This window comes from Galeopterus variegatus, unplaced genomic scaffold (assembly GCF_000696425.1).
Source record: "Galeopterus variegatus unplaced genomic scaffold, G_variegatus-3.0.2 Scaffold1073, whole genome shotgun sequence".
In the NCBI taxonomy this organism is placed as follows: domain Eukaryota; kingdom Metazoa; phylum Chordata; class Mammalia; order Dermoptera; family Cynocephalidae; genus Galeopterus; species Galeopterus variegatus.
The window spans coordinates 254835-280805 of record NW_007727184.1 but is presented as its reverse complement, the minus strand read 5'-3'; the positions used below and the strand labels follow the sequence as shown (position 1 = coordinate 280805).

The 25971-nt window shown below is 45.0% G+C and overlaps 1 protein-coding gene across 1 annotated transcript in view; it reads right to left on the bottom strand.

The window, feature by feature from the left end:
• PRKCE (protein kinase C, epsilon) overlaps positions 1 to 25971 on the bottom strand; it is a gene marked incomplete at its 3' end in the record, with an annotated part of 314978 nt that overhangs the window by 161880 nt on the left and 127127 nt on the right. The window contains exons 3-5 of the mRNA XM_008574606.1: positions 24073 to 24107; positions 22705 to 22790; positions 18449 to 18578 (exon numbers count right to left, since the gene is read on the bottom strand). Coding sequence (XP_008572828.1) covers positions 18449 to 18578; positions 22705 to 22790; positions 24073 to 24107 — 251 coding nt within the window. The remainder of the gene's footprint in view (positions 1 to 18448; positions 18579 to 22704; positions 22791 to 24072; positions 24108 to 25971) is intronic.

Here is a 25971-nt window from a genome sequence, read left to right as displayed (position 1 = left end):
TGGGTAGAGTGAGGTCCCAGGGCAAACTGCTGCCCCTGAAATAGAACAGACGGCCAGGAGAATACAGAGAATCAAACCCACTAGAACATAAACCCCCAAGCCGAGAGCTCCACAGGAACAGTGTGCGAGGGTAGGAAAACCTCAACTGTGACCGATGAATTGCTGGAGGCTCAATGTGGACAAGTCCGAGAGTCAAAAACTCCAGGGGGCCACTCATAGGGAGGCCCCAGTCTTTTGTGAGTTTTACTTCTAGGAGCTCAACCAGGTTCTCACAGTAAACACAGGAGAAAAATCCCCTTGTGCTTCCATCAGGAAAAGGGTGCAAGAACTATTTTTGATATAAGCCAGAGGATTCTGCTCTTCTTAACAAGGCCTGATCTTGTGATAAACTATTTTACCAGAGCTTAAACAACTGAGTTTTTTAAAAATCAGATTCTAACTGAACTGGGGGAAAGAAAATGCCCAACTCCAGCCCACTCTAGCCATCCTGTCCCACCCAAAGCACTTGTGAACTTCACAGTTCAGAGGCACAGGCTTGTTAAAAGATGTAGAGCTAACCATAGTACTATAGAATGCTTTTCCTTCCCCACGCCTTACCACCACAATACTAGAGGCCTATTTACTGGAATTCCTTTTACCTAGTACACCGTATCTGCTATCAAGAAAATACTGGTCAGAGCACGGTGCTGATAACACCAAAGTCAAGGGTTTGGACTCCCTGACTGGCCAACGGTTAAAAAAAAAAAAAAAAAAAAAAAAATTGCAAGGCATGCTAAGAGGCAAAAACACTGTTTGAAGAGACAGCGCAAGAATCAGAACTAGATTCAGATATGGCAGAAATGGTGGAGTTATCAGATTGGGGATTTAAAACAACTATGATTAATATGCTATGGGCTCTAATGGATCAAGCAGATGGCATGCAAGAATAGATGGGCACTGACAGCAGAGAGACAGGAATCCTAAGAAAGAATCAACAAGAAATGCCAGAGATCAAAATCAGTAAGAGAAATGAAGAATGCCTCTGATGGGCTTATTTGTAAACTGGACACACCTGAGAAAAGAATCTCTGACCTTGAAGATATATCAGTCAAAACTTTGAAAATGGAAAAACAAAAAGAACAAAGACTGAAAAAAGAACAGAATATCCAAGGACTGTAGGAAAACCACAAAAGATATAATATATGCATAATGGGAATACCATAAGAAAAAGAAAGGGCAAGGGCCAGCCCGTGGCTCACTTGGCAGAGTGTGGTGCTGACAACACCAAGTCAAGGGTTAAGATCCCCTTACCAGTCATATTTAAACAACAACAACAAAAAAGACAAAAACCAAAAAAAAAAAAAAACGAAAAGAAAAGAAAGAAAAGAAAAAGAAATACTTGAAATTATAGTGACTAAGAATTTTCCCTAAATTAATGTCAGATATCAAACCACAGATGCAAGAAACTCAGAAAGCACAAAGCATGATAAATGCCAAAAACCTCTACCCAGGCATATCATTTTCAAGCTACAGAAAATCAAAGATCAAGAAAAAAATTCGGAGAGAAGCCAGAGGAAAATAAACACCTCACCTATGAAGGAGCAAAGATAAGAATTATATCTGATTTCTCCTCAGCAACCATGCAAGCAAGAAGAAAGTGGAATGAAATATTTAAAATGTTCAGGGAAAAAAAACCCCGTCAACACAGAATTCTGTACCCTGTTGTTGGGCCATATTACGTGCATTTTCGCCATAAGGGATTTTCCCATATGTCTGTTTCTTGGCGGGGGCAGGGTGGCAGCCATGTTGCGCGCGAGCCTCAAGATCGCCGCCGCCATTTCATGTGGGCCAAAGCGCACGTACCTAACTACTCCCTTTTCCGGGGTTCTATGACTCTGCACTTTTTTCCCGCCCTACTTTCTCCCGTCCCTCCGCGGCGCGGCCGCCCCTGATTGGGTGACGGCTCCCCCACCCTGTCCTCTCTATATAAGCTCCTGTCCCCTGGCAATAAACGGAGTTCCGGCTTTGACCGCTCTCCAGGCTCGGTGTCTCTTTCTTTGCCCCGGGCCGAAGCGCAGAGGGGGTCGGGCCTGCGACACTCACCATCCCGCTCAGCCCCACAGGAGGTTATCGCCGGCTGGTCCGGGATCCCTCCTCCCGCCCTGTGTTGTTGGTCCCCAGTAACGAGGCGGTGGCGAGAGACCAACACCCTGTAAAATTCTTTTTCAAAAGTGAAGGAAAAATAGAAACATTCTCAGACAAACAAAAATTGAGGGAATTCGTGGGCAGTAGACCTGCCTTGTAAGAAACATTTGTCTTCAGAGAGAAGACAAATTATACAGGTCAGAAACTTGGGTCTACATTAAGAAAGAAGGAGCACTGGGAAAGAAATAAATAAAGGCAAAATAAAAACTTTTATTTTTCTTATTTTTAATTGATCTAACAGGTAATAATTTGCTCAAAATAACATTGACAAGATATTCAATTATATGTGATTAAGTGTGATTATGTGCTTTTGTGCATACTTAAGTGAAATGCATGATAGCAATGAGACAAGGGATGGAAGGGAGAGATGAGGATTACAGTCATGTGTCTCTAAACAATAGGGATACCTTCTGAGAAGTGTGTTAAGGGATTTTGCTTTTGTGCAAACATCATAGAGTATACTTAAACAAACCTAGAGGGCACAGCCTACTATACACCTAGGCCACATGGTATAGCCTATTGCTCCTACATGAATAATTTGTTGTGCCACAGTCTTACGATGGCTACAATGTCACTAGGTGACAGGAATTTTTCAGCTCGATTATAATCTTATGGGACCACTGTTGTATATTCAGTTGTAGACCAATATGTTGTTATGCAGCACATGACTATATTTTGTTATTATAAGGTACTTGTGCTACCAGGAAGCAGTACAGTATTATTTGAAAGTATTTGAAAGTGGACATGGATTAATTATAAATACATATTGCTAACTCTGGGGAAACCACTAAAATAAGTAAAAAGAGAAGTATAATTGATATGCTAAGAAAGAAGAGAAAATGAATCACATAAAACACTCAGTTAAAACCACAAAAGGCAAAAAGAGAGTGGAAGAAAAACACAGGAGCAAAGAACAAGGGCAAAAAATAGAAAACAGTAGCAAACATCATAGATATTAATCCAACTATATCAATAATCATTTCAAAGGTCAATGGTCTAAATACACCAATTAAAAGACAGAGATTGTCAGAGTGGATTAAAAAACCAAAACCCAACTATATGTTGTCCACAAGAAACTCAATTTAAATATAGAGACACATATAGATTAAAAATAAAGGCATGGAGAAAAATATACCATGCTAATGAAAACAAAGTGGGAATAGCTATATTAATTTTAGGCAGAGCAGACTTCAGAACAAATAAAGTTGTCAGGGATGAAGAGGGGCATGACATAAGGGGTTAATTTTCCAAGAAGTAATAATCCTTAACATATAGGTGCCTAACAACAGAGCATCAAAATACATGAAGCAAAAACTGATAGAACTTTGAGGAGAAATAGATGATTTCAGTATTACAGTTGGAATCATTATTATCTAGTCTAGTGAAAACTTCAACACCGTTCTATCAGAAATGATGATGTAGCAAGCGGAAAATCAGTAAGGACATAGTTGAACTTGACATCAACATCAACTGGATATAACTGACACTTATCAACTACTTCATTCAATAACAGCAGAATACACATTCTTCTCAAGCTCACATGAAATATTGACCAAGACAGACCACATTCCAGGGCATAAAATACACCTTGACAAATGTAAAAGAGTAGAAATCATGCAATGTCTGCCCTCTGACCACAATAAAATTAAACTAGAAATCGATAACAGAAAGATAGCTGGAAAATCCCAAAACACTAGGAGATTAAAGAATAGACTGATAAATTACATATGAGTCAGAGAAGAAATCTCAAGAGAAAATTTTAAATATTTTGAATTGATTGAAATTAAAAATACAAATTATCAAATTAATGAGATACAGCGAAAGCAGTGCTTACAGGGCAATTTACAGCATGGAATGTGCACATTAGAAAATAAAAAGATATAGGCTTCTGGTCAAGATGGTGGAATAGACAGTCCCCAGTGTCACTCTCTCACAGAAATCAACCAATTTACAACTATTAAAAAGCAATGACAGCCAAGCTGGGGCCCCTAGAGTTCAGGGGAAGAGGAGGAGAGATCTGTGGAGTGCATGAAGGTGGGAGAAACCACGATGAGAGAAAGAAAACACCACTCCAACTGTTTCGTGCTGCAGCTGCTTTAAGTCTGGAGCTGCTGAGCTCACAGAGCAGGAGCCAGCAAAAGTCACAGCCGGGCCCTTCAGATGAAGTTGCTTGGAGGCAACTGGAGAGAAGAGGGCCTTGGTGGCTCCCAGGCCAGCACTACCAACAAGAGAGTTCCCATGGACCCACATAGGACTGAGGAACCACAACTGAAAAAAAGGAGTCACTCAGAGGCCAGTGAGTCATCACAGGGGACCAGACAATGGCCTGTCCCATGGGAAGTGATTGCAGCACAGGTAGTAGGGTAGACAGGACCACCAGAGGAACACTAGGGCACAGCAAGGACAGCTGATCTGCCCCCCAATCAGCATAGGACCACTCAGAGGAGACTGGGCAGGAATATAGAACTGCAGGGGGTGCAGTTTGATGAAAAACTCAGACCCAGACCAGCATTTCTATACAACCCAGGTGCACCAGATCCAGAAGTACCTATAAGGTCAATCATTAAAACCTGAGCTGCACAAAAAGCCTTCCCTAGGGAATCAGCAGCAAAGCAGCAATTTAGCTCAACCACAGGGCTCAAGTGCTAGTCCCCACAGGAAGTTCCCCCATTTTACAAGTAAGCCAAGGACAACAAATTAGTTCCAGTGTAGAGTTTAAGTGGTGGGAACAGCAAATAATCCAACACAGAACTGAAAGAATAAATAAACAAAGTACCCACAACCAGAGACAAAGTTTGATAACTAATAAAGGTCTCATTTCACCAAAGAACACCTTTAACACCTAGAAGGACTGGAAGGCCCCTGGGCTACCAAGCCAGGAAGCGGGGAGGGGCAGGGGCCTCAGCCATGAGCCCTGACACCTGCAACCAGTCCCAAGGATGGAGGCCTCGGTCCTCAGCCACACACTCTCAACAAGGGCAACCACCCCAGTGACAACCACTGAGCTGCTGCAGGAAATGCCCTGGGCTCTCCTGAGCTGGGATGGTGGGGGGCTGAGGGCCTCTACCATGCCTCCACTGCACAAGCAACCAGCCCAGCAGCGACCAGTGAGCTGCCACAGGAGGCGCCCTGGGCTCTCCCAAGCGAGGGTGGCAGGGGGCCGAGGGCCTCCTCCACGCCCCCCGCCCCCCACACACAAGCAACCAGCCCAGCAACCACTACCAAGCCTCAGCAAGAAGTGCCCTGAGTTCCTGAGCTGGGATGGTGGTGGGGCAAGGGCTTTTCCACACCCCCTTAGCCTCTGCACCCAGCCTGGCAATAACCAAGCCACTTCTGGAAGCCCCCCGATTTCCCCTGTGGGAATGTGGTGGGTGCCGCAGGCCTCAATCCTGCCCCTCCCACTTCCTCCTTCTTCCATCCCATTTCCTTCCTCTTCCCCTCTCCCCCTCCCTCCCAACTTCTCCACACCAACATCCTAGAATGTAAAAAATAATATTAATTAATTTTTTTTAAAAAGAAGGAAAAAAGATATAAAAATCAATAATCTAAGTTTCCATTTTAGAAAACTAGAGAAAGAAGAGCAAATTAAATCCAAAGTAAGCAAGAGAAAACAAATAATAAAAATTAAAGCAGAAATCAGTTGAATTGAAAACAGATAATCAATAACCAAAAGCTGGTTCTTTGAAAAGATTAACAAAATCAATAAGCCTCTAGCCAGGCTAACTGAGAAAAAAAAGAAGAAAAGACACATATTACAATACCAGAAAGGCAAGAGGTATCACCAATACTGATCAGATAGACATTAAAAGGATAATAAAGGAATACTATGAACTCTATGCCCACAAATTTGATTATTTACATGAAACGTACCAATTCCTTGAAAGACGCAATCTGCCAAAACTCACACAAGAAGAAATAGATAATATGAATAGGCTTATATTTAGTAAAGAAACAGAATCAATAATTAATAACCTTCCAAAACAGAAGGCACTAGGCTCAATGGTGAATTCTACCTAACATTTAAGGAAGAAATTATACCAATTCTATATAATCTCTTCCAGAAGACAGAAGCAGAGGAACTACATCCTAACTCATTTTATAAGGCCACCATTGCCCTAATGCCAAAACAAAACAAAGACATTACAAGGAAAATACATCACAGACCAATGTCTCTAATGAACATAGATGCAAAAATCCTCAATGAAATACCAACAAATTGAATCCAACAAAGTGTCAAAAGAACATAAACCATGACCACGTGGGATTTATCTCAGATACGCAAGGTCGGTTCAACATTTGAAAATCAGTTAATGTAATCAATCACAGCACCAGACTGAAGAAGAAAAAATATATAATCCTATCAACAGACGCCAGAAAAGCACTTGACAAAATCCGACACCCTTTTATGATAAATATCTCGGCAACTAAGGAATAGATGGGAACTTCCTCAACCTAATAAAGATCACCTACAAAACACCTCCAGCTAACAGCATACTGTAATGGTGAGAAACTAGAAGCTTTACTGTTAAGATCAGGAACAAGGCAAGGATGTCTGCTCTCACTACTCCTTTTCAACATTATACTGGAGCTCCTAACTAATGCAGTAAGACCAGAAAAGGAAGAAAAGGTACACTGATTGGGAAGAAAGACAGACTGTCCTTTGTGACAGATGACACGGTTGTCTATGTAAAAAATCTGAAAGAATTGAAAAAAGAACTTTTGGTACCAATAAGTGATTATAGCAAGGTTGTAGAATACTAGGTTATACAAAAGCTAATTGTTTTCCTATATACCAGCAATGAACAAGTGGAATTTGAAGTTAAAAACACAATACCATTTACATTAGCACCTCCAAAAATGAAATACTTATGTGTAAATCTAACAAAATATATACAAGATCTGCTTGAGGGAAACTACAAAACTGTTATGAAAGAAATCAAAGAGGAACTAAATAAATGGAGAGAGATTTCATGCTCATGAATAAGAGTCAATTTTGTCCAGATGGCAATTCTTCTGAACTACATCTATAAATTCAATGCAATCCCAACCAAAATCCCACCAAGTTATTTTGTGCATAGCAATAAAATGATTCTAAAGCCTATAAGGAGAGCAAAAGACCCAGAATAGCAAATACAATACTGAAGGAGAACACCGTTGGAGGACTGATACTACCCAACTTCAAGGCTTGCTATAAAGCTACGGTAATTAAGACAGTATGGAACTGGCAAAAACAATAAACAAATAGTTCAGTGGAACAGAATATAGAGAGCCCAGAAACAGATACACATAAACATAGTCAATTGATCTTTGACAAAGAGGCAAAGGCAATACAATGGAGCAAGCATGGTCTTCTCAACAAAAGGTGCTGGAACATTCTACGTGCAAAAAAAAAAAAAAAAAAAAGAAAAACTACATCTAGACATAGACCTTACCCCCTTCATAAAAGTTAACTCAAAATGGATCATAGACCTAAATGTAAAATGCAAAATTATGAAACTCCAGAAGATAACATAGGAGAAAATCTCAGTAATCTTGGGTACAGAGATAATTTTTTAGATGTAACACCAAAGACATGATCCTCAGAATACATAACTAATCTTCATTAAAATTAAAAGCTGCTACTTTGCAAAAGATACTGCCAAGAGAATATGAAAACAAGACACAGACTGAGAGAAAATATTTGCGCAAGGCACATCTGATAAAGGACTGTTATCCAAAAATAGACAAAGAACTCTTAAAACTTAACAATAACAAAACGAAGAACCCAATTAAAAACTGGGCAAAAGACCTGAGCACACACCTGACCAAAGAATATATTCAGATAGCAAATATGCCTATGAGAAGGTGCTCCACATTATATGTCATCAAGGACAAGCAAATTAAAACAATAATGAGACGCCACTACCTACCTATCAGAATGGCCCAAATCCAAAACGCTAGCACCACCAAATGCTGGCGAGGATGTGCAGCATTGTGCAGGAACTGTCATTCGTTGCAGGTGGGGACGCAAAATAGTAGCCACTTTGGAAGACAGTTTGGCAGTTTCTTACAAAACTAAACATACTCTTACCATATGATCTAGGAATTGCACTGCTGGCATTTACCCAAATGAGTTGAAAATTTATGTCCATACAAAAGCCTGCACACAGATGTTTATAGCAGTTTTATTCACAATTGCCAAAAATGGGAAGCAACCAAAATGTCCTTCACTAGGTGAATGGATATATAAACTGTGATACATCCAATCAAGGGAATATTATGCACCCTCAAAAAGGAATGAGCTATCAAACAATGAGCTATCTATGAAAAGACATGAAGGAACCTTAAATACGTACTACTGAGTGAACGCAGCTAATCTGAAAAGGTTACACACTGAATGATTCCAACTATGACATTCTGGAAAAGGCAAAACTATAGAAACAGTAAAAGGATCAGTGGTTGCCAGGGGTCAGGAGAGAGGGAGGGATGGAGCACAGAGGACCTTCAGGGCAGTGAAACTTTCTATATGACACTATAATGGTTTATACATGTCATTGTATATTTGTCCAAATTCATGGCATGTAAAACACCAAGAGTGAAGCCTAATGTCAACTATGGACATTGGGAGACAACGATGTGTTGATGTAAGTTCATCTATTGTTCACAAATCCCACTTGGGTATGGGATGTCGATGGTTGGAGAACCTATGCGTGTGTGGGGCAGAGGGCATATGGGCAATCTCTTACCTTCTGCTCAGTTGTGCTGTGAACCTAAAACTGTTCTAAAAAATAAAGTCAGCATCGGCCAGTTAGCTTAGTTGGTTAGAACATGGTGCTGATAACACCAAGGTCCAGGGTTCCATCCCTGTACTGGCCAGCTGCCAAAAAAAAGAAGATCAAATATCCACATTACAAAGAAATGATTAAGTTTTGCAATGAAGAATATGCCAGTTACCCTGATTTGATTACCACATATTGTATACATGTATTGAAATACAACTTTGTACCCCACAAATATGTAAAATCAATACATTTCAATCAAAAAACCCAAAAATAATAAAGTCTATTAAAACAATTAAAAAAAATACACTCCCGGAAGGAAACCAGGCAGGATGGACCATATCCCCTACTTGCTCTGCATGACCTGGTCCCTGGCCTGAAGCGGGTGTAGGGGGACACCACAGAGCCCCTAACTCAGGCTTGCAGAGGTCAACTGAGCTACTGAACCGAAGATGCCCACAGGGCTAAAGGCAGGGGTGGGGGTGTGGCGATGAGAGGGTGGCTTTCTCAGATGACATAAACACACAGAAAGCCCCCCACAGCCCAGCCACAGCTGTCAGTGCTAATGGCTTCCCCACAATCCTCAGGCTGATCATATGTTCCAAGCAGCAGCACTCCGCTCTGATTCTCCATTCCACTCCTCTTAGCAACAGCTACCCTTTGACACTCATTCATCTTACCCGCTCTGCTCCCCAACCCCACGAAAGCCCTCTTCTGCCTCTTTGTGAGGTGACAGAAAGGACAAGAATAAAGGAGCCAAATTAAGGGAGTTCTTGGCAAGGGCAACTTTGTCACATAACTTAGCCACTGGCGCCCTCTGGTGTTGATATGCCTGACCTGTCCATCCTGACAAAACGGGTTCGTTGGCAGGTCAGCAAAGCAGCAATTGTTTTAGAGGACTGCTTTCTATTTTAAAAAATTCTGCTCTTTCCATGAGAGAGCTATGTAGCTGTCTTAATATGTAAAAATCTCCCAATCACATGTCCATAATAGATGACATGAGACAGTGACTTTGACAGTGCTTTGAAAAGTCTAGAAACGTCAGAGCAAAGCTGGATGAGGAAGGGGGTCTGAACTTAACTCAGGCATCCTCGATGAGAGCAGGGGCTCCTGGAGGCTGGGAGACACCGGAGACTGCAGACCAGCCCAGGAAAGTGGATGCACAGCTGACACCAAAGAAACCTGGGTGCATTCACGTTAACGCAGCTAAATGAGCCGTGCAAGCCCCCACTCCCATCATTGTGGGGAGCACCATTAGCTCTGGGCTGTCCTTTGAGGCTTCTCTTTCCAGGATGCCTCTTAATGTTCCTTTTCACTGGCTTCACCTGGATGAAGTTGTGCTTGGCAGAGAAAGAGCTGCTTTGACTGGGGCTCTTATACATGGAGAATCACTATTCTGCTGCTACCCAGCTTATTCATCACATATTTGTTGAGCACCTACTGTGTGCTGGGTGGGGCTGCTACAGCACTGTTGTCTCAGGGCAGATTATTCTATTATACATTCTACCATCCTTTGGAGAAACTTTATTTCCATGGAGATTAAAGCTAGGATTTACAGCTGAGATTAAAGCTAGGATTGCAAATGGCGGGTCAGGCTATTGGGAATCTTCCAAAGCAAGCAGAGACCCTCTCAGAACGATCATAAAGCCATACCTGAGGAGATACTTGGGTCTATGTATGCTGCAGGAATTTCTTTATGTTAGGCTGATTTGGCCCTTGAGGGTGAGCCAGGGCAATGGTTTGATCTCATAACAGGTTACAGTCAGCCATGCTTGGAGACAGAGAACAAATTATTGTAAATAGGAAACTGTACACACCGTGTACTGGGAGCTGGTAGCAGACTGAGAGTGGCTGGCTGCAGAGTCCCAGGCAGAAGAGGAGAAAGAGAGGATAGAGGGGTAGGCCCTTGGGGTATGCTGGGCCAAATGTCACCAGAAAGAGATTTGGGAGTCCTGATCACACTGGAGCCATCACTCCAAGATTTCCAGAGACCACGATTGCCAATTATTTGAAACACAGCATCCCTCAGAGGAAAACTGATTGAATTTTCACCTGACCTTTATGCATGATGGGGGACATTCATCACTGTCCCTAGCATTGCCAGATGCTACTGCAAAGGACTCAACCAGAAACCTTCCCGGGGTGTTTCAGTGCTAAGCACTGACCTGTGTTTTTGCTTCCTGCCCTTTACCTAAAACATCTTCCCCTGCCCTCCTTTCTGAGTCGTTTTCCTCCCTCAAGGTGCAGCTCAAGCCCCATCTCCCCTCAAAACCCTCTCCTGACCACCCCAGCCCTGCTGGCCTCTCTTGCCTGTGAACTGCTCACGCTTATTTCTGACTCACTACTTGAGTTATTGTCTATTCTTTACCTGGTTATATTTAATGCCCAAGTCAAGTGCAAGTTTCTAGAAGGCTAAAGTAAGGCTTCATTTCCATGCTCTCCATGACGCCTTGCAAACCAGGATGCCACTTTCCAGTATATTCTAACTCAATGGAAATTAGCAGTACTTAGGCAGCATAAATGACAACTCTCAGATCAGCCCCAACAGATAACACACTGTACCCCACAAATATGTACAAATAAATGTTAAAATATTTTGAATAAAAACATCCCTACAATGAATTGCTAAACAAATTATGGTACATCTGTACAATGTAATACTATAAAATAAATTTTATTTAGCTATAAAAAGGAACTATTGATACATGCAACGACATGGCTGAACCTCAAATTAACTATGCTGAGTATATATACTGTATGTTTCTATTTACATAAAATTCTAGAAAGTGCAAATGACTCTATAGTGATGAAAGCTGATCAGCAGTTGCCTGGGGCGGGCGTGAGGGGGTTCATGGAAGGGATTACCAAAGGGCATGACTAAACTTTTAGTTCATAATCTTGATCATGGTGATGGTTTCACTGGGCAAACATATGTCAAAACTATCAAATTGTACACATTAAATATGTGCAATTTATTGTATGTCAGTTATGTCTGAATAAAACATTTTTTAAAAAGAAAAAAAAAACGATGAAGTAGTCTTCTAAGCACTGCTTTGGAAATACTCCAAGACATATTGTAGGAAAAGCAAATTACAAAATGACGCATAGAGGATCTAATTAACAAACATTTATTGAATACCAAACATATCAGGCACTGTTCTAACTACGCAGAACAAAACAGACAAAAAAACCCCTCTCCCCTCATGGAGGTATAGTCCGATGGGGAGAGACAGTAATAAACATAACATGTAAGTGACTTTGACTATTGGAAGGTGGTAAGTGCTGTGTGAAAAGAAAGCAGAGGCAAGTGGTGCAAGATGAGCAATGAGTGCCAGTTTTCAGGAGGGTGGTCAGGGTAGCCCCAACAGACAAGGTGATCTCACGGGGGGGGACAGGATTGAGGGGGTGTGGGTGGGTAGGCAGCTCTTATGGTGGCTCCCGGGGGTCCCTGCCTCCTGGGATTCATGCCCTATGTATCTGCCTCCCACTGAGGGTGGGCTGGACCTAGTGATTCTCTTCTAACAGAAAATGTCAAAAGTGACGGGATGTCATCTTAAGATTGGATTATGAAAGACTGTTTGGTGTCTGGGGCATCCTCTCCCACTTTCTTGCTTGCTCTGAAGGAAGCCAGCTGTCATATTGTGAGCTACCCTGCAGAGAGGTCCATGTGGCAAAGAACTGACGTCTCTGGCCAACAGCCATGTGAGTGTGCTTGCAAGTGGATGCTCTTCCAGTCGAGCTTTCAGATGAGGCCACAGCCCCAGCTATCAGCCTGACTGCAACCTCATGAGAGACCCCAATTCAGAAGTACCCAGCTAATCTGCATCAAGATTTCCGACCCACAGAAACTCTGAGAAAATAAATATTCATTGTTTTACATCAATAAGTTGTTGGATAATTTATTATACAGCAATAGATACTAACACAGTATGTGTGTGAATATCCATGCAGCAAATGTACAGAAATTTGCCTGAAAGGACCCATAGCAAATTTGTAGTAGCAGTTTAGTCTGGGGATAGAAGTGGAAAGAGAATATAAAGAAAGACTTAACATTGTTCTTTATATTTTTTCTTTATATTTAAATCTTGTTTGAATCTTTTCTAGTGACAATGTATTTTTATATTACTTCTGCTCTTTTTTTAATTTTGAGAATACAAATAAAAGTTGAAGTTATGACAAGAAGCCTGGTTGTTAAAAATAGTAAAGGACTGACATTTTCAGAAATGATGAGACTAAAAATCCTTTTCCATGTTTTTAGAGTTTCTTAAATATCCAAAATACCTTTTTAAATAAGGAAGGAGAGAAAGAAGGGAGGAAAGGGAGGGAGGGGGGAAGGGAGGCAGATTTTCTTTTCTCTTTATGGCTCTGCACAGCCACCCCTTGAAGTAAGATCTTAGCTAAGACCACTGTTTTTTTTTGTTTGTTTGTTTGTTTGTTTTTATTACTGTCTTCAGGAGACAAGAGGGCAGTAGGGGTTAAAAGCCAGGGGCACCAAGCCAGGGCAACCTACCTGCGATCCCCCAGCCAGGCAGTAACCAAGCCAGGACCAGGACAGCTCCCCCAAGTGCTAGCCTGTGATGTCACAGCACACAGCTCCCCTAAGGGGTGTGTCTGTTCTTCATTACTTCCTGGAGAGCAGGTGACATGCTGCCCCTTAGCCCATGAAAGCAGCCTCAGGGCAGACAGTTATTATAATGGACCTCAGAGAGACACAGGAGCCAGGAAGGGGATTCTGGAGGAATCTCCAGGCCAGGCCTCAGCATGGAGTGTGGACGGACAGGAGCAGAGGGCCTACCCCAAATAGGGATGAGAAAAAACAGGGCTTCCACGGGTTTCTGCAGGCACAGTGAAAGCTGCATGAAGTAAGGAGGACTGGCTTTCCTGTGAAATTGCCCCTTGGTGTCTGATGACTTCAGGACGGCTGTGCTGAGCTGTGCATGGGAGCGTGGGCAGAGAGAAGCGTGGGGCGGCCCATGGGGCAGGCCAGAACACCAAATCTTCTCTAGAGAAGGAAACAGTCATGAGGTATCGGTATCTCTCCTGCCTGGGGGACTGACTCCATGTGTCCAGTGAAAAGTAAAACACGGGGAAAGGGCCCCAGACAGGTCACTGTGAAGGAGAAAGTGAAGTTGGAGAAGGCAGCGCCCTTAAAATAAAGTGAAGAACAAAAAGGATTCAAATGCCCCAGAGACTAGTGACACTAGTGCTTGAGCCTTGGAAGCTAGTTTGTGTGACAATGGCCGAGGTGCTCAGACAGACCCACGGACAAGTCTGGAGAGAGAGACAGACTCCGCAGCACCTGAATCACAAGAGCAAGGAAGGAATGAAATGCCTGCTTGTTCAGCACCGGGGGCTTTCTGCCCCTGCTTAAGGAGCTCAGCCACCCAGCAACTGTGAGCATCCTCTGAGGGTCTGGCCCCTCTGTGGCCATGTCAGGGAAATGACAGCCCAGAGAGCAGGGGGCACCCTCAGGTGCCTGGTTATATGCTCTTGTGCCCCTTGCCCAACCTCTCCAGATCTCTACTTCCCCACCAGTAAAAGGGAGGTAATTATACTCCCTCTACCTGGTTGGCAAAGAGACAGTCCCCCGACGCATACATACACAATGCTTGAACCTATGTGGCTCGAACAATTTTAGGCTGAAGGGAGAGTGACCAGGACAACCTCATGGATCCTTCCTTGTGGACCTAAGCTCGTGAAACAGCTCTTTCTGGTGCCTATTCCCAGGAGTAAGACTGGCAGCAAAGCTGAAGCTACAGACTTGCAGGCCAAATGGCTGGTCTCTAACTAGGACTGGGGACCGGGGCTCCAGCTCAGGAGGACAGCCAGTGTGGTCCAGCAGAAGTGAGGCTGGCTGAGTGGCCCTGAGCAGGAGAGGGCAGGGAGAGCACTGACCAGAGCCAGGTGCAGCCTGCGTTGGAACTCTAGCTCCATGGGGACTTGCCCAGGGATCCCTCGTGGGTCACTAAGTCTGGATTTCTTTTTCTTAGTAATCATAGCAGCAGAGCCAGGCTTATGCATGGGCAAAAGTGGCCCCTGCCTTGAGCCTGTGCTGGCCTCTTCTGACCATGATCCCTCCCCATAGGATAAGGGGTCTGCAGGGTCAAAAAGACTTGAGGTTGAGAAAGGACCAAGAGAGAAGTAGAAACAGGTGCTCTTTTGAAACAAGAAGGGTTTTTTGTTTATTTTTGTTTTTGCAGCTGACCGGTACCGGGATCAAACAGTGGATGTCTGTGTTATCAGCACCCTGCTCCAGCCAGCTGAGCTAACCAGTCAGCCTGAAATAGGAGCTTTTTAGGGCAGCGAAACTACACCGTATAATGATATCATGCTGGGTACATGTCACTATACATTTGTCCAAACCCATAGAATGTGTGGCACCAAGAGTGAACCCTAACACAAACGATGGGCTGTGGGTGATAATGACGCATCAAGGCAGGTTCAATTGTAACAAATGCACCACTCTGGTGGGGGACATTAGTGGTGAGGAGGTTGGAAGGGAGGGAAGGGGGATATGGGAACTTTCTTTACCTTCTCATTTTTGCTGTGAATCTAAAACTGCTCTTTAAAAAAAGTCTCCTAATTTAAAACAAAGAGCGAGAGACAGGAACAGCAGGAGTAGGACAGCAGCAAGGGGAAAATAGCCAAGTCACACCATCGGGGGAACAGGGGAGGGAAGGTATGTCGGGGTCCCGAAATTCTGAACAGCCCTCACCTTCCAGCCTGTGTGTGCCCCGACTCCCCGGCTCCCTGGCTGCCTGTGCACAGACACTCGCTCTGGGCATCTGCACTGTCCCATTCTATATTTGAGCAGGTCCAAGAGCATCTCCTGCCAAAAGAGAGCTGAATACACTATCCCTGGGCCCTGCCTTCTTCCGGGGTCATGCAGGGACCCACAGCCCTAGCAGCGACATCTGGGTGTCTGGGCTGCTTTCTTACAGCATTAATATTTATGAGATGACATATCTTCATTTAGATTCCCTCAGTAGATCAATAATTAATATGTTTGCTACAAGACAGACATCGCCTCATCAGAGTTCCATCCAAAGCAGGCTCTCTGCTTGCCGGTAACCACACTCATCTTCCCAAAAATGCACCACTCCTTTGCTAAAAACAGTCGAGATCCCCACTCCATCTCTTTCCTCCTTCTCCATTGTTCTCATCTCACCTGAAGGATTCCAGCAGGTCCTGTTTCATTGAGGGTTGCGTGCTAGAGAGATTACTCAGGAGGGAGACTGGAATGGCTGCGCTCCCCTCTTGCACGACCCCAGGAGTGTCAACAGCTTCCCCCTGTCTTCAGTTCCCACAACAGCTATTCCCAACCTTCACCACCCTCCTCATGCCTCCCACACCCCCACTTCTCCCCTCACCTTTGAAAAGGACCTCTTAGTTCAAAAAGAAGGGAAATCTCGTTGCAATGCCCTCAACAGATTCAAATTAAATGATTCCTTTGCCCACTCACCTATTCCTAGATTCCCATCGCTGACCCCAGAAATGCACCTGCACCCAGGCTGGTCTCCAGGCTCCCCCTCCACCTGGGAGGCGGGCATCCAGCTTTCTTCCCAACGCCTACCCCTTGTCTGCCCCTGCTGTATCAATGGTCCCCTCTCCCTCCTGGCTCAATCTCTCCCTTAGCACTGCCTTTTTCTTGACTATCTACAACATTCTGAAAATACTTCACCTCCATTCTCACTTTGGTCTACTGTACTTGGGCTTCCGTCCAGCCGTCCCACCTAGACAACTCCTGCCAAGGTCACTAGTGACTTCCTCAATGTCAAATTCAACCCCATGTTTCAGGTCTTATCTTAAATAATCTCTTGGGAGCATTTGGCACCACTTACCACTTCTTTAATTTTTATTTAATACTCTCCACTCTTTTGGTTTCCGTGATGCCATTCTCTGCTACTCTTCCTCCTCCCCACGAGGTCCTTCCCTCTCATGCTGCTACAGGCTCACCCTTGGATTTGGTAACCTTCCCTCACCCCCAGGGTGTTATCTTCAGCTCTTCTTTCTTCATAGTTAAGGGACTTACCCTGGAGAACGACATCTTCTTTATAGCTTTAACTACTACTTAGACACTGACAAATCCCAAATCTAAATGCTCAGTCCAGATCTCCCCCAATTTTAATGAGAATAGCCAACTGCTGGACAGCTCCATGTAAATTTCTCGCAGGCACCTCGAGTTAACATGTCCCCAATTCAGCTCCACCATCTGCCTCCAACCCTGCTGTCCCCCTTCTATTTTTTGTCTCAGTGGATGGTGGTATTATCCTCTCAGCTACATCCAACAAATTACTCCTCCTTAATATTAAGTTATTCTCCTCTTTATTTCCATTGCAGCCGTCGCCTTATTTCTAATTCTCATAATTTCTCATTGGGATCCTGTCAACGACCAATTTGTTCATGCCTTCAGTGTGTTTTCTTATTCTTTAACTATTTTTCTAATTTTTCCACAATGAGAATTAACAATACATTCAGAATAAACAACAAAATGCTATTTTAAAATAATGTCCATGCAAGGGCTGGCCAGTTAGCTCAGTTGGTTAAATTGTGGTGCTGATAACACCAAGGTCTTGGGTTCGGTCCCTGTAATGGTCAAAAAACAAATGAAAAAAGTTTTAAAAACCCACCAAGATCAAGGGTTTGGATCCCTGTACTAGCCAGACAAAAGAACATAAGCAAAAGACAAAACAAAATAAGAAAATAATGTACGTGCACTATATCTGCCCAATAGTTCATGGTTGTCCAACTCTGTGAGCAGGCTGGACCCCCTTATAAAACTGGATTCTCTCTTCAGGCCCCAGAATATGTTCTTGCCTTCCCATATTATCTGCCGCTTAGCACATTCACATAAGTGGACAATTCATGGGCAGGACAGCAGAAACAGGAAGGAAACTGAGACTCAAAAGTCAAGGTTCAAACCCTCCCTCTGCTAACAAGGTGTGTGATGGGAGCAAGTTACTTAGTAGCTGAGCCTCAGTCTCCTCACCAGGGACATGGGGATAATATCACCTACATCACAAGGCTGTGAAGGATCAATAAGACAGCTTATGTGATAGCATTTAGCAAGGCTCCTTCTAAAAGTAAGCTCTGAACCACAGATCATGAGAAAAAAGCCCCAATAAATACCTATTACTTACTTCACAGACTAACTACAAACTTATTTCTTGCCTTCTGCTCCCATGTGTCCTTTCCTTAAATTATCTCTATACTTTCATAGACTCATCTTGTCTCCCCCTCTTGTTAACTATCCTAAGAGGGGTGGGGGGTCCTGCCTTCCCTCCTCTTGGTGTTTCCCCACAGTCTTGCATAGTCTCTGCATAGAGATCGCTTAACAAGTGCGCAGTTATTAATGAGGGCTTAACAAGGGCTTGTGCTCAGTCCTCCAGACAAATCTGGAACTTACTTTCTAGGCTATGAGAATGGAGAAACATATTTCACAAAGAGGAGGAAAATAGGGGGGGCATGTGGGTACAGGGGAGGGGGGTAGGGCAGGGAGCACTTACCTTTACACTGCAAACCCTGCCGCAAGAGGCCCCAGAGCAAGGACCCACAGTGGTCGCAGAAGGTGGGGACCTTGTAGTTGTGGATACCGAACTTGTGGGGCATGTTGACGCTGAACCGCTGGGAGCCCACCTGCAAGGATGGCAAAATACGGGTCACCATGGAACTCCTTCATGCCCTGAGCACTCATTATTGGAACTGTTACAGAACTTCTTTCCCGGAACGCACTTGGCTCTGAAAGCTGCCCTGAGAAACTAGGTGAAGAGAGCCTCCATCCTGGCCCCAGCCTTTGCTCGCATGCCCCTAACCCATCGTCTGCTGCACCGTCCAACCTTGCAGGCCAGGCCTGCTCCCCCACACAGCCCCTGCAGGATGGCAGGCCTCTAAGCAATCACAGCAGCCAGCCTCAATTTGCACCTCAGACTTCAGGCACTCAAGAGGTCACTGTGTGCTGCTCTGTGCATGGAAGCCTCCTCGCCTAGGGACAAACAATAATTACAACAAAGATGGCTAATACAGAGGGGTGACCACTGAGGACCCTAAGGTATCCATGCCAACCACACTCCAGGCTCCATTATCTCAGTTAAACCTCACCACCACCCCATGGGGTGGAACCATTGCTACTCCAAGTCCACAGGCGAGGAAATTAAGGCTCCATGAGCTCAAGAATGTGCTGTGAGCTGATGAGAGGCAAAGACAAGCTTCTACCCACACAAGTCTGAATTCAGAGCCCAGGCTTTTTAACCACCATGCTGCCTCTTGTTATTTAAAAGGAGTAAAGAGAAGGTGGCCAAATGGGAAGGCAAGGAAGCCCAGGTATGTCGTGCATGGGCCTAGGTCTGCCACTGACCACCCATGAGGGCTCAGGCAGGTTTTCTGACTCCTTGGGTCCTAGGATTTCACATCTAGCAAATAAGGGTGGCACCCCTGTCCCACTTAATGGCCCAGGATGGGGAGGTGAATGAGAGGAGAGGGTGGGAGGGGTGGGAAACATGGAGTGTTTCACAGAAGCATGGGTTCTCAGCACCAGTCTGCCTTCCTGGGTCTTCTCTGCCTCTCCATGGAGCTGCTCTCTGCCTCTAGTGGAGCAGCCACATGACCCAAGCCCCTCTCAGAATGGGCAGGAAACCACCACCAGAGACCTCCACAGGCTGGGGAGGAAGTTGCTCTGCTACCCTGGGAGTTAGGGAGTGGACAGCACGCAGCCGAGCTGTGCCTTGGTTCACTGGCTGACCGGTGAGTGAGGCGGGGAGCATTAGCACTGGGCAGGAGCAGGGGCACGGGCTGGATGCAAGCACAAAGGCATGCCCGTGCCCACGTACATGTGCCCAGGGTCACCTGACTCCATAATGAGCTCCCCATCTGACTCCATACTCAGCTCCAAGGAATGGCTGATCTTTCCACTGGACCAGGATTTTACTGATCCCTGCTTGAGATGCATGGGCTATCAATTAGGGTCCTGCCTGGGTACAAGGTTCCCAGATTTACTGAAAACAACTGTACCCACCCCTCCTAGACTCGTAGCTGAGGTACGCCTATTTGTGAATATAGACATGTCCACTCTACCTCTGCGTGCCTCACCCCTGAGGACGTATGTGGTCACAGTGCCCACTCTATCCCAACAAATCCTGAAGATGTGGTGGACCCATACGGAGGACAGAATCGTGGTCTCCCAGGAATAGCCTCACAGGGATATGAATGACAGACTAAGGTGAAGAGGTGGGAGTTATTCTGAGGGACTAGGAGACTCAGCGTGGTGTGGACAGAGCCATGTGGCCCTTAGCTGAGACCACTAAGGATGCTAACATATCAGAGAAGGGTGGAAGGAGGATGAAGGTGCACACACAAAAACATGCCACTGAGTCAGACAGAAGAAACACAGAGACTGCGCATATGTGTATGCAGGTGCGCACACACACACACACGCACACACACACACGCACACACACACAGTCCTATTGAGGAAGACACAGAAACAAAAGGGATGAGCGAGACTCACAGAGAGAACATGCAGAGAAAGAAAGGGCAGAAAGACAGAACTGCAAGATTTAAAAGAAGACAAAAAGAAAGAAAAGGAGACACAAAGAAAGACACAGCATGCCTTGACTACCACACGTGGAAGTGCAGAGAGTGAGGGAGGGAGTCCTCAGTGTCACCACACACACAAGACAGGGCAGGCACACCGGCTGAGTGCTCACGTATGAAAGGTCCCAGGAACCCGTCAGCAGAGCGCCGTTCAATAGGAGAGAGCATGGTGTTGAGGGCCACACGTGCTTGTGGTGTGTATGTATATAGATGTGCGTATGTGCGTGTGTGCACGTGTGTGTCACACTGAAGGTGGTGACAAAGAATGAAGTCAAGAGTTGGTCCCCAGCAGTCAGTACCTGGCAGAGGGCATGGCCATTGCCCTGATGGGCCAGACACACAGACACTAAAGGAGACAGGCACAAGATAAGGGTGGGGAGAACTGGGATGGGCAGTCAGCTCTGTCAAGCGAACAAACTCAGAGCCCACCTTCCTTAATACACAGCAATTTGTCCCTTGGGACACACGCTAAATTTGTGAATGCATATCGTGGAAGAATCTTCACTGCTCAGTATGCCAGGAAAGACCGTCAGAAGAACCAGGTCACAGATCAAGCTGGGTTCTGTGCATTTCAAATCTCAACTGTCTATCCTGCATGGCGTGGACTCTTGTAGGACTTTTCCCTCCAAGGAAGTACAGAACTTTAGGAACCTGCAGATGTCCACGGGTGATGAGACTTGTAAGACCCTTGGGGGCAGGACTCCTGTGAACGTAGGAGTGTTCTTTGTTTCTACGGGACATGGCACATCCTTTCCATACAGGAAGTGCCCAATAAATGTTCAATGGACTGTCCACGGGAAAGAAGGAAGCCAGACAGCCAGCAAGCCATCTCTTTCTTTCATTTATCCATGAAAGCAATGTGGGTAACAGTGTACTTGGGGCTATAGTCCTAGACCAGGAGACCCCGGTGCTGACTTGCAATTGTAACCATGACAAGAGAAGCCCTGCAAACAACTTTGGCGCCCTGGACTCTGTCTGCTCTTCAGGGACATGAAAGGCTTAGTCTAAGCCTTGTCCCTTGCTGCTTTCCAGAGATGGTATGAAAGCAAAAGGAGATAAAAGATGGGAAATGCCTTAGATGCCAAGATGTTATTTGGTTGAATTACTGACAAGCAGGTAGAAAGTCTCTATAAATCATTCCTTTTGGAAGCCAAGTTATAAACCCGGCTGATTATAAACCCACCCAGGACCTCACTCTGACCCCTAATTCTGACGGCTCATGATCATACAGTACTCATTTCCTTCACCTAGAATTAAAAGCATGGCTTTTAAACCACCTGTTCTGAACACAGATAACACCTAAGACTTGTATCACACCTGTCATCTTCTCAGAGAGGCTTTTTAATCTCTCAGTGGGACCGTCATTCTCCCAATCACTCAATTAGGAGAAACTTAGCTTCGTCGTTGAATTTACTTGCTTCCTTACCCCCAGCAACTTCCCTAAGAGCCAATCTGACACTAGCTTCTAAGATTAAGAGACAACACAGTGCAGCGGTCAAGGGCTCAGACCCCAGAACAGGCTGCCTGGTTTGAACGTGGCTCTTTCACATACCGGCTGTGTGATTTGGGGCAAGGTAATTTGACCTCTCTGTGCCTTCATTCTCTCTGTTGTAAATGAAAATGATGATAACATCTACCTCCTTACGGTCGGTATGGGATTAAATGATGTTAAAGTGTTAAATCAGGACATGGTAAGTGCCCCACGACTGCTGACTGTAATTATTATTGCGGTTATTTCCATCTCCTAAGTGTTCCTTGTATATGTTCACTCCGTTCCCCCATCACTTCATTAAAGATAAGGCTCTGCTTGTGTGTTGTGTTTCTATCACTGTTTATTACCTGCTGGAGCCATTGACACATCAGTTTGTCACTTCAGTGTTCCGATGAGATAAGGAACTAAAAGAATTCACGTGTTCCTTGCGGGCTTTAGCTCCAGGATCATGCTGCTCTTGCAGAACACCCACAGGGGCAGAACTGATTTGGAGCTGTGTTCATTCTGTAGCTTGTCCTCACGCCAGAAGACTGTGGACAACTCCCTTCATTTTTGACCAACACAATGAAGCAAGCCACAGGATCCCAGAGAGATAAGGTTTTCTTGGGGACTGAGGAGGAGGCTGTGAAGGAGGGGCAGGAGGTGAAGAAAGCCCAGATATTGAATGTGATAAATATTTACCTCGTCGGGAGTTTCCTGTTTCTTTAATCCAGCACACTTCGTAATTATGAGCTCATGACATCGCTTGTGGACCACGCAAGTGCAAACTGCAAATGGCAAAAATAGGAAGGCTGAGTGACCGGGGAAAAGAAAGTTTTCATCCCAAGATTTAATCAGGTCTCAATGGAGGCACAAGGGGAGCCATGCCCTTCTGTCATGGGTCTTAATTCTACATTGTTGCTAAAGCCCTGTATGGAGTTATTTCAAAACACTTTGCCACTAGAGCCATTAGGGTTTCCTAATGCTCTGGAGAAGAATGAAACATTTATATTTCATTCAAAGGGCATCAGTTTTCTCTAGTTCCGGGAGTACTGATCAATTTTCTTGCTTCAATATCCAAGGTCAGGGAATAATTCCCTGCCCAGCCCTCCCATGGAGCACTGTCTATTAAAGGTGTTGCAGTTATCTCCTGCTCCACTAAGGATCATGCCAGAGTGGCTGCTGTCATAGGTAGAATTGCAGCAGGTGGCACAGAAGTTCTTAGGCTTTTTAATCTGTTGTGCCCTTACATGCCGAATGTTAAAATTTCCCTTGAGTTTAATATGTCCACAAGAAGTGGCCTGTAGCTCTGTCTATTGTGTTATGGAGCTGTGTAGACAATAGGTGGCTGACGAACTAACTCTCTTTTTGCTCACCTGTTGCCCAAAAGACACAGCCACCTCCCACAGACTCCACCCTCATTCCCCAAGAGTGAGACCCAACCAAGTTAAGCAGTGCTGGGCGAGGAGATGGAGCAGCCTCCCTGCTCTAACCGCAGAGAAACCTCAACTTGACCACACCATGTTTCCAGCCTCCAATTTTGTGCAACTTAACCTTGTGTTTGTAGTCAATTAAATACCTTCTAGCGAGCTTTAAATTTTTAAGAGCTAATGATTCCACAGTAGAGATAAAAAAGAGAATCAGCAAACACCACTCAGTGATACTGACTAAAGAAGGGACAGAATACACAGACCCAGCTCAGTGCAAAGAGGGACTCTCAAAGGGCCTCCAGGTGAAGTCATGTCTCACTAGGAATGATGAAAGCGCTACTTGCTCCAGCTGACACAAAAAGGCCGGGTGGAGTGGGGGCTTGCTGAGACCACTGGGACACCTGCAGATGGGTGGTACCTGCCAGGTACCTCTCATACATATAAGTACACGTACATATGTGGGAGCAACAGCCAGGTGGGGACAAGGCAAGCAGAGTCCCGGTTCTTGGAGGGGAGCATAGCACACAAAGCATGCAAACTATATAGAGCCTCTAAATGTCATCAGACTAGCACATGCCTCCTGGAGCATCAGCAATCTGCACCTAATCACCAAAGATTTGGTTCATAAAATACCTCTTACCTTGACACTGGTATCCCTGCTTTCCTATGACACCCCTGAAAAGAAGAAGACAGCCCCTTAAGAAAACGAAATTTTACTAGGTCAAAAAGCACACATACATACAAAGCCACCCAATTCTGGCCACCACCCACATTGCACAAAGTTCCATAGAGTCCACTGAGCAGCAGGATTTCATTCCCGCTTGTAGGATTCCTTAAAATGCCTCCTTCCAGAAGACCGCAGAGGGAAGCCCCAGTGCTTGGAGGGCAACCCCAGTGCAAGGTTTGGTCAGTGCCAGGGCTTGGTTTCCTACATAAATCGCCATTCCAGCAGGATCAGCAGTGTTCTAGAAAGCCACAAATGACCCTGCCTGATCTCAGCAGGCCTTGATCAGGTGAACGTGCCCTTCACCATGGATAAAATGACTGTTCTTTGTCTTTAAGCCCTAGGACATGCTCTGCAGGCTAAATGTGCAGGACTGTGAAGGGTTATGAGCCAGTGTGTGGCCAGGACTGGGGGTTCAATCTACCATGTGGGTGAAGACCAACATTAGAGGTTTCCCCTACATGGCCAGAGTAAGGTCCCTGGGGCAAGGCTGGAGGTCAGTATGAACACGGAACTATCCAACAAACCTGGCCTTACCCCATCCTCCATGTACCAACAACAGCCAGTCAGGGAGCTCCCTGCAGTTCCCAGCTAGCGGGAGGAGCCAGAGTCCTTCAGCCTACGCCCTGGGAAACCTGGAGCTCAGTGCTGTTCCCCACGGGCTTAGAGGAGACCAATCACTAAATCATAACCAAAATACAGAACATGGAGGTCAGATGGCTCAGCCAGCCTTGGGAATGAGAAGTGTCTGTGGCTGGGGCGGGGCATTATTTCTGCCTCAGTTGGGTTGAGTTTGCTTTGAGCTGTGTCATCTCAGATGTCCATGCCAACCTCAGTGACTTGTTTCGTACACCATGAGAATAAGAAAAGCTACTCCTGGACACCTCAGGAATGCAGCGGGTCCTCACAGCCTAATTCAATCATCCCCTGGCTGGGTTCATACTGAAACCTGGCCTCAATTGTTCTCCCCCTCTGGATCCAAGTGTGCCGGCAACCCCTACATCCTCCTCAGAGAGCTCAGAGACCTTGCTGGGAAGGCTGGTGGAATGTCAGGAAAAGCAGGAGCTTTAAAATCAGCCTAGCCAGGGGATAGAATCATGCCTCTGATACTTCCAAGCTAGAGGACATCAGACTAGTGTCTTTTTCATTTCTGAACCTTGGTATTGTTAGCAGAATGGGGTTAATACTACATAGCTCATAGGATATTGGGAAGATTTAATTAGATAATTCCATGCCTAAGGTAGAATCCGGTATGTGGTGGTTATTCATTAAAAGTCCCCCTCCAACCCCAAGACCAGCACTCCATTATCCTCTTCCATCTCCCAAAAAGCCTACTACCTACCTCTTTCTGCTTATCAAAATCCTAGTCACCATGAAAGGAGAAATGCCACCTCCCCCAGGAAGCCTTCCCTGACCACTCCAGCCAATGGATGCTGCTCTCTCGCTCCTCTGAAACCTCAGCATCCTAGCAGCAGCAATGTTAGAATTTGCTGAGAACTGCTTTGCGTTACAGATATTGGCAATCAAGTATTTTTTGGCTTCCTTATGGAAAAATTCATATATGTGTATATATATATATGTATAAGTAGAGTGACAAATATAATGGACCCTCACATATCCATCACCCAGCTTCAACAATCATCAACACATGGCCGGTCTTGTATCATCTCTACCCCAGCTCCTCTCCCCTACTTTTAGGAGTTTTTTTTTAAACAAATTCCAGGTATCATATCATCTCATTTATAAACAGTTCAGTCTCTCTAAAAGATAAGGATTCTTTAAAAAAAAAAAAAGACACAACCACAATATCATTAT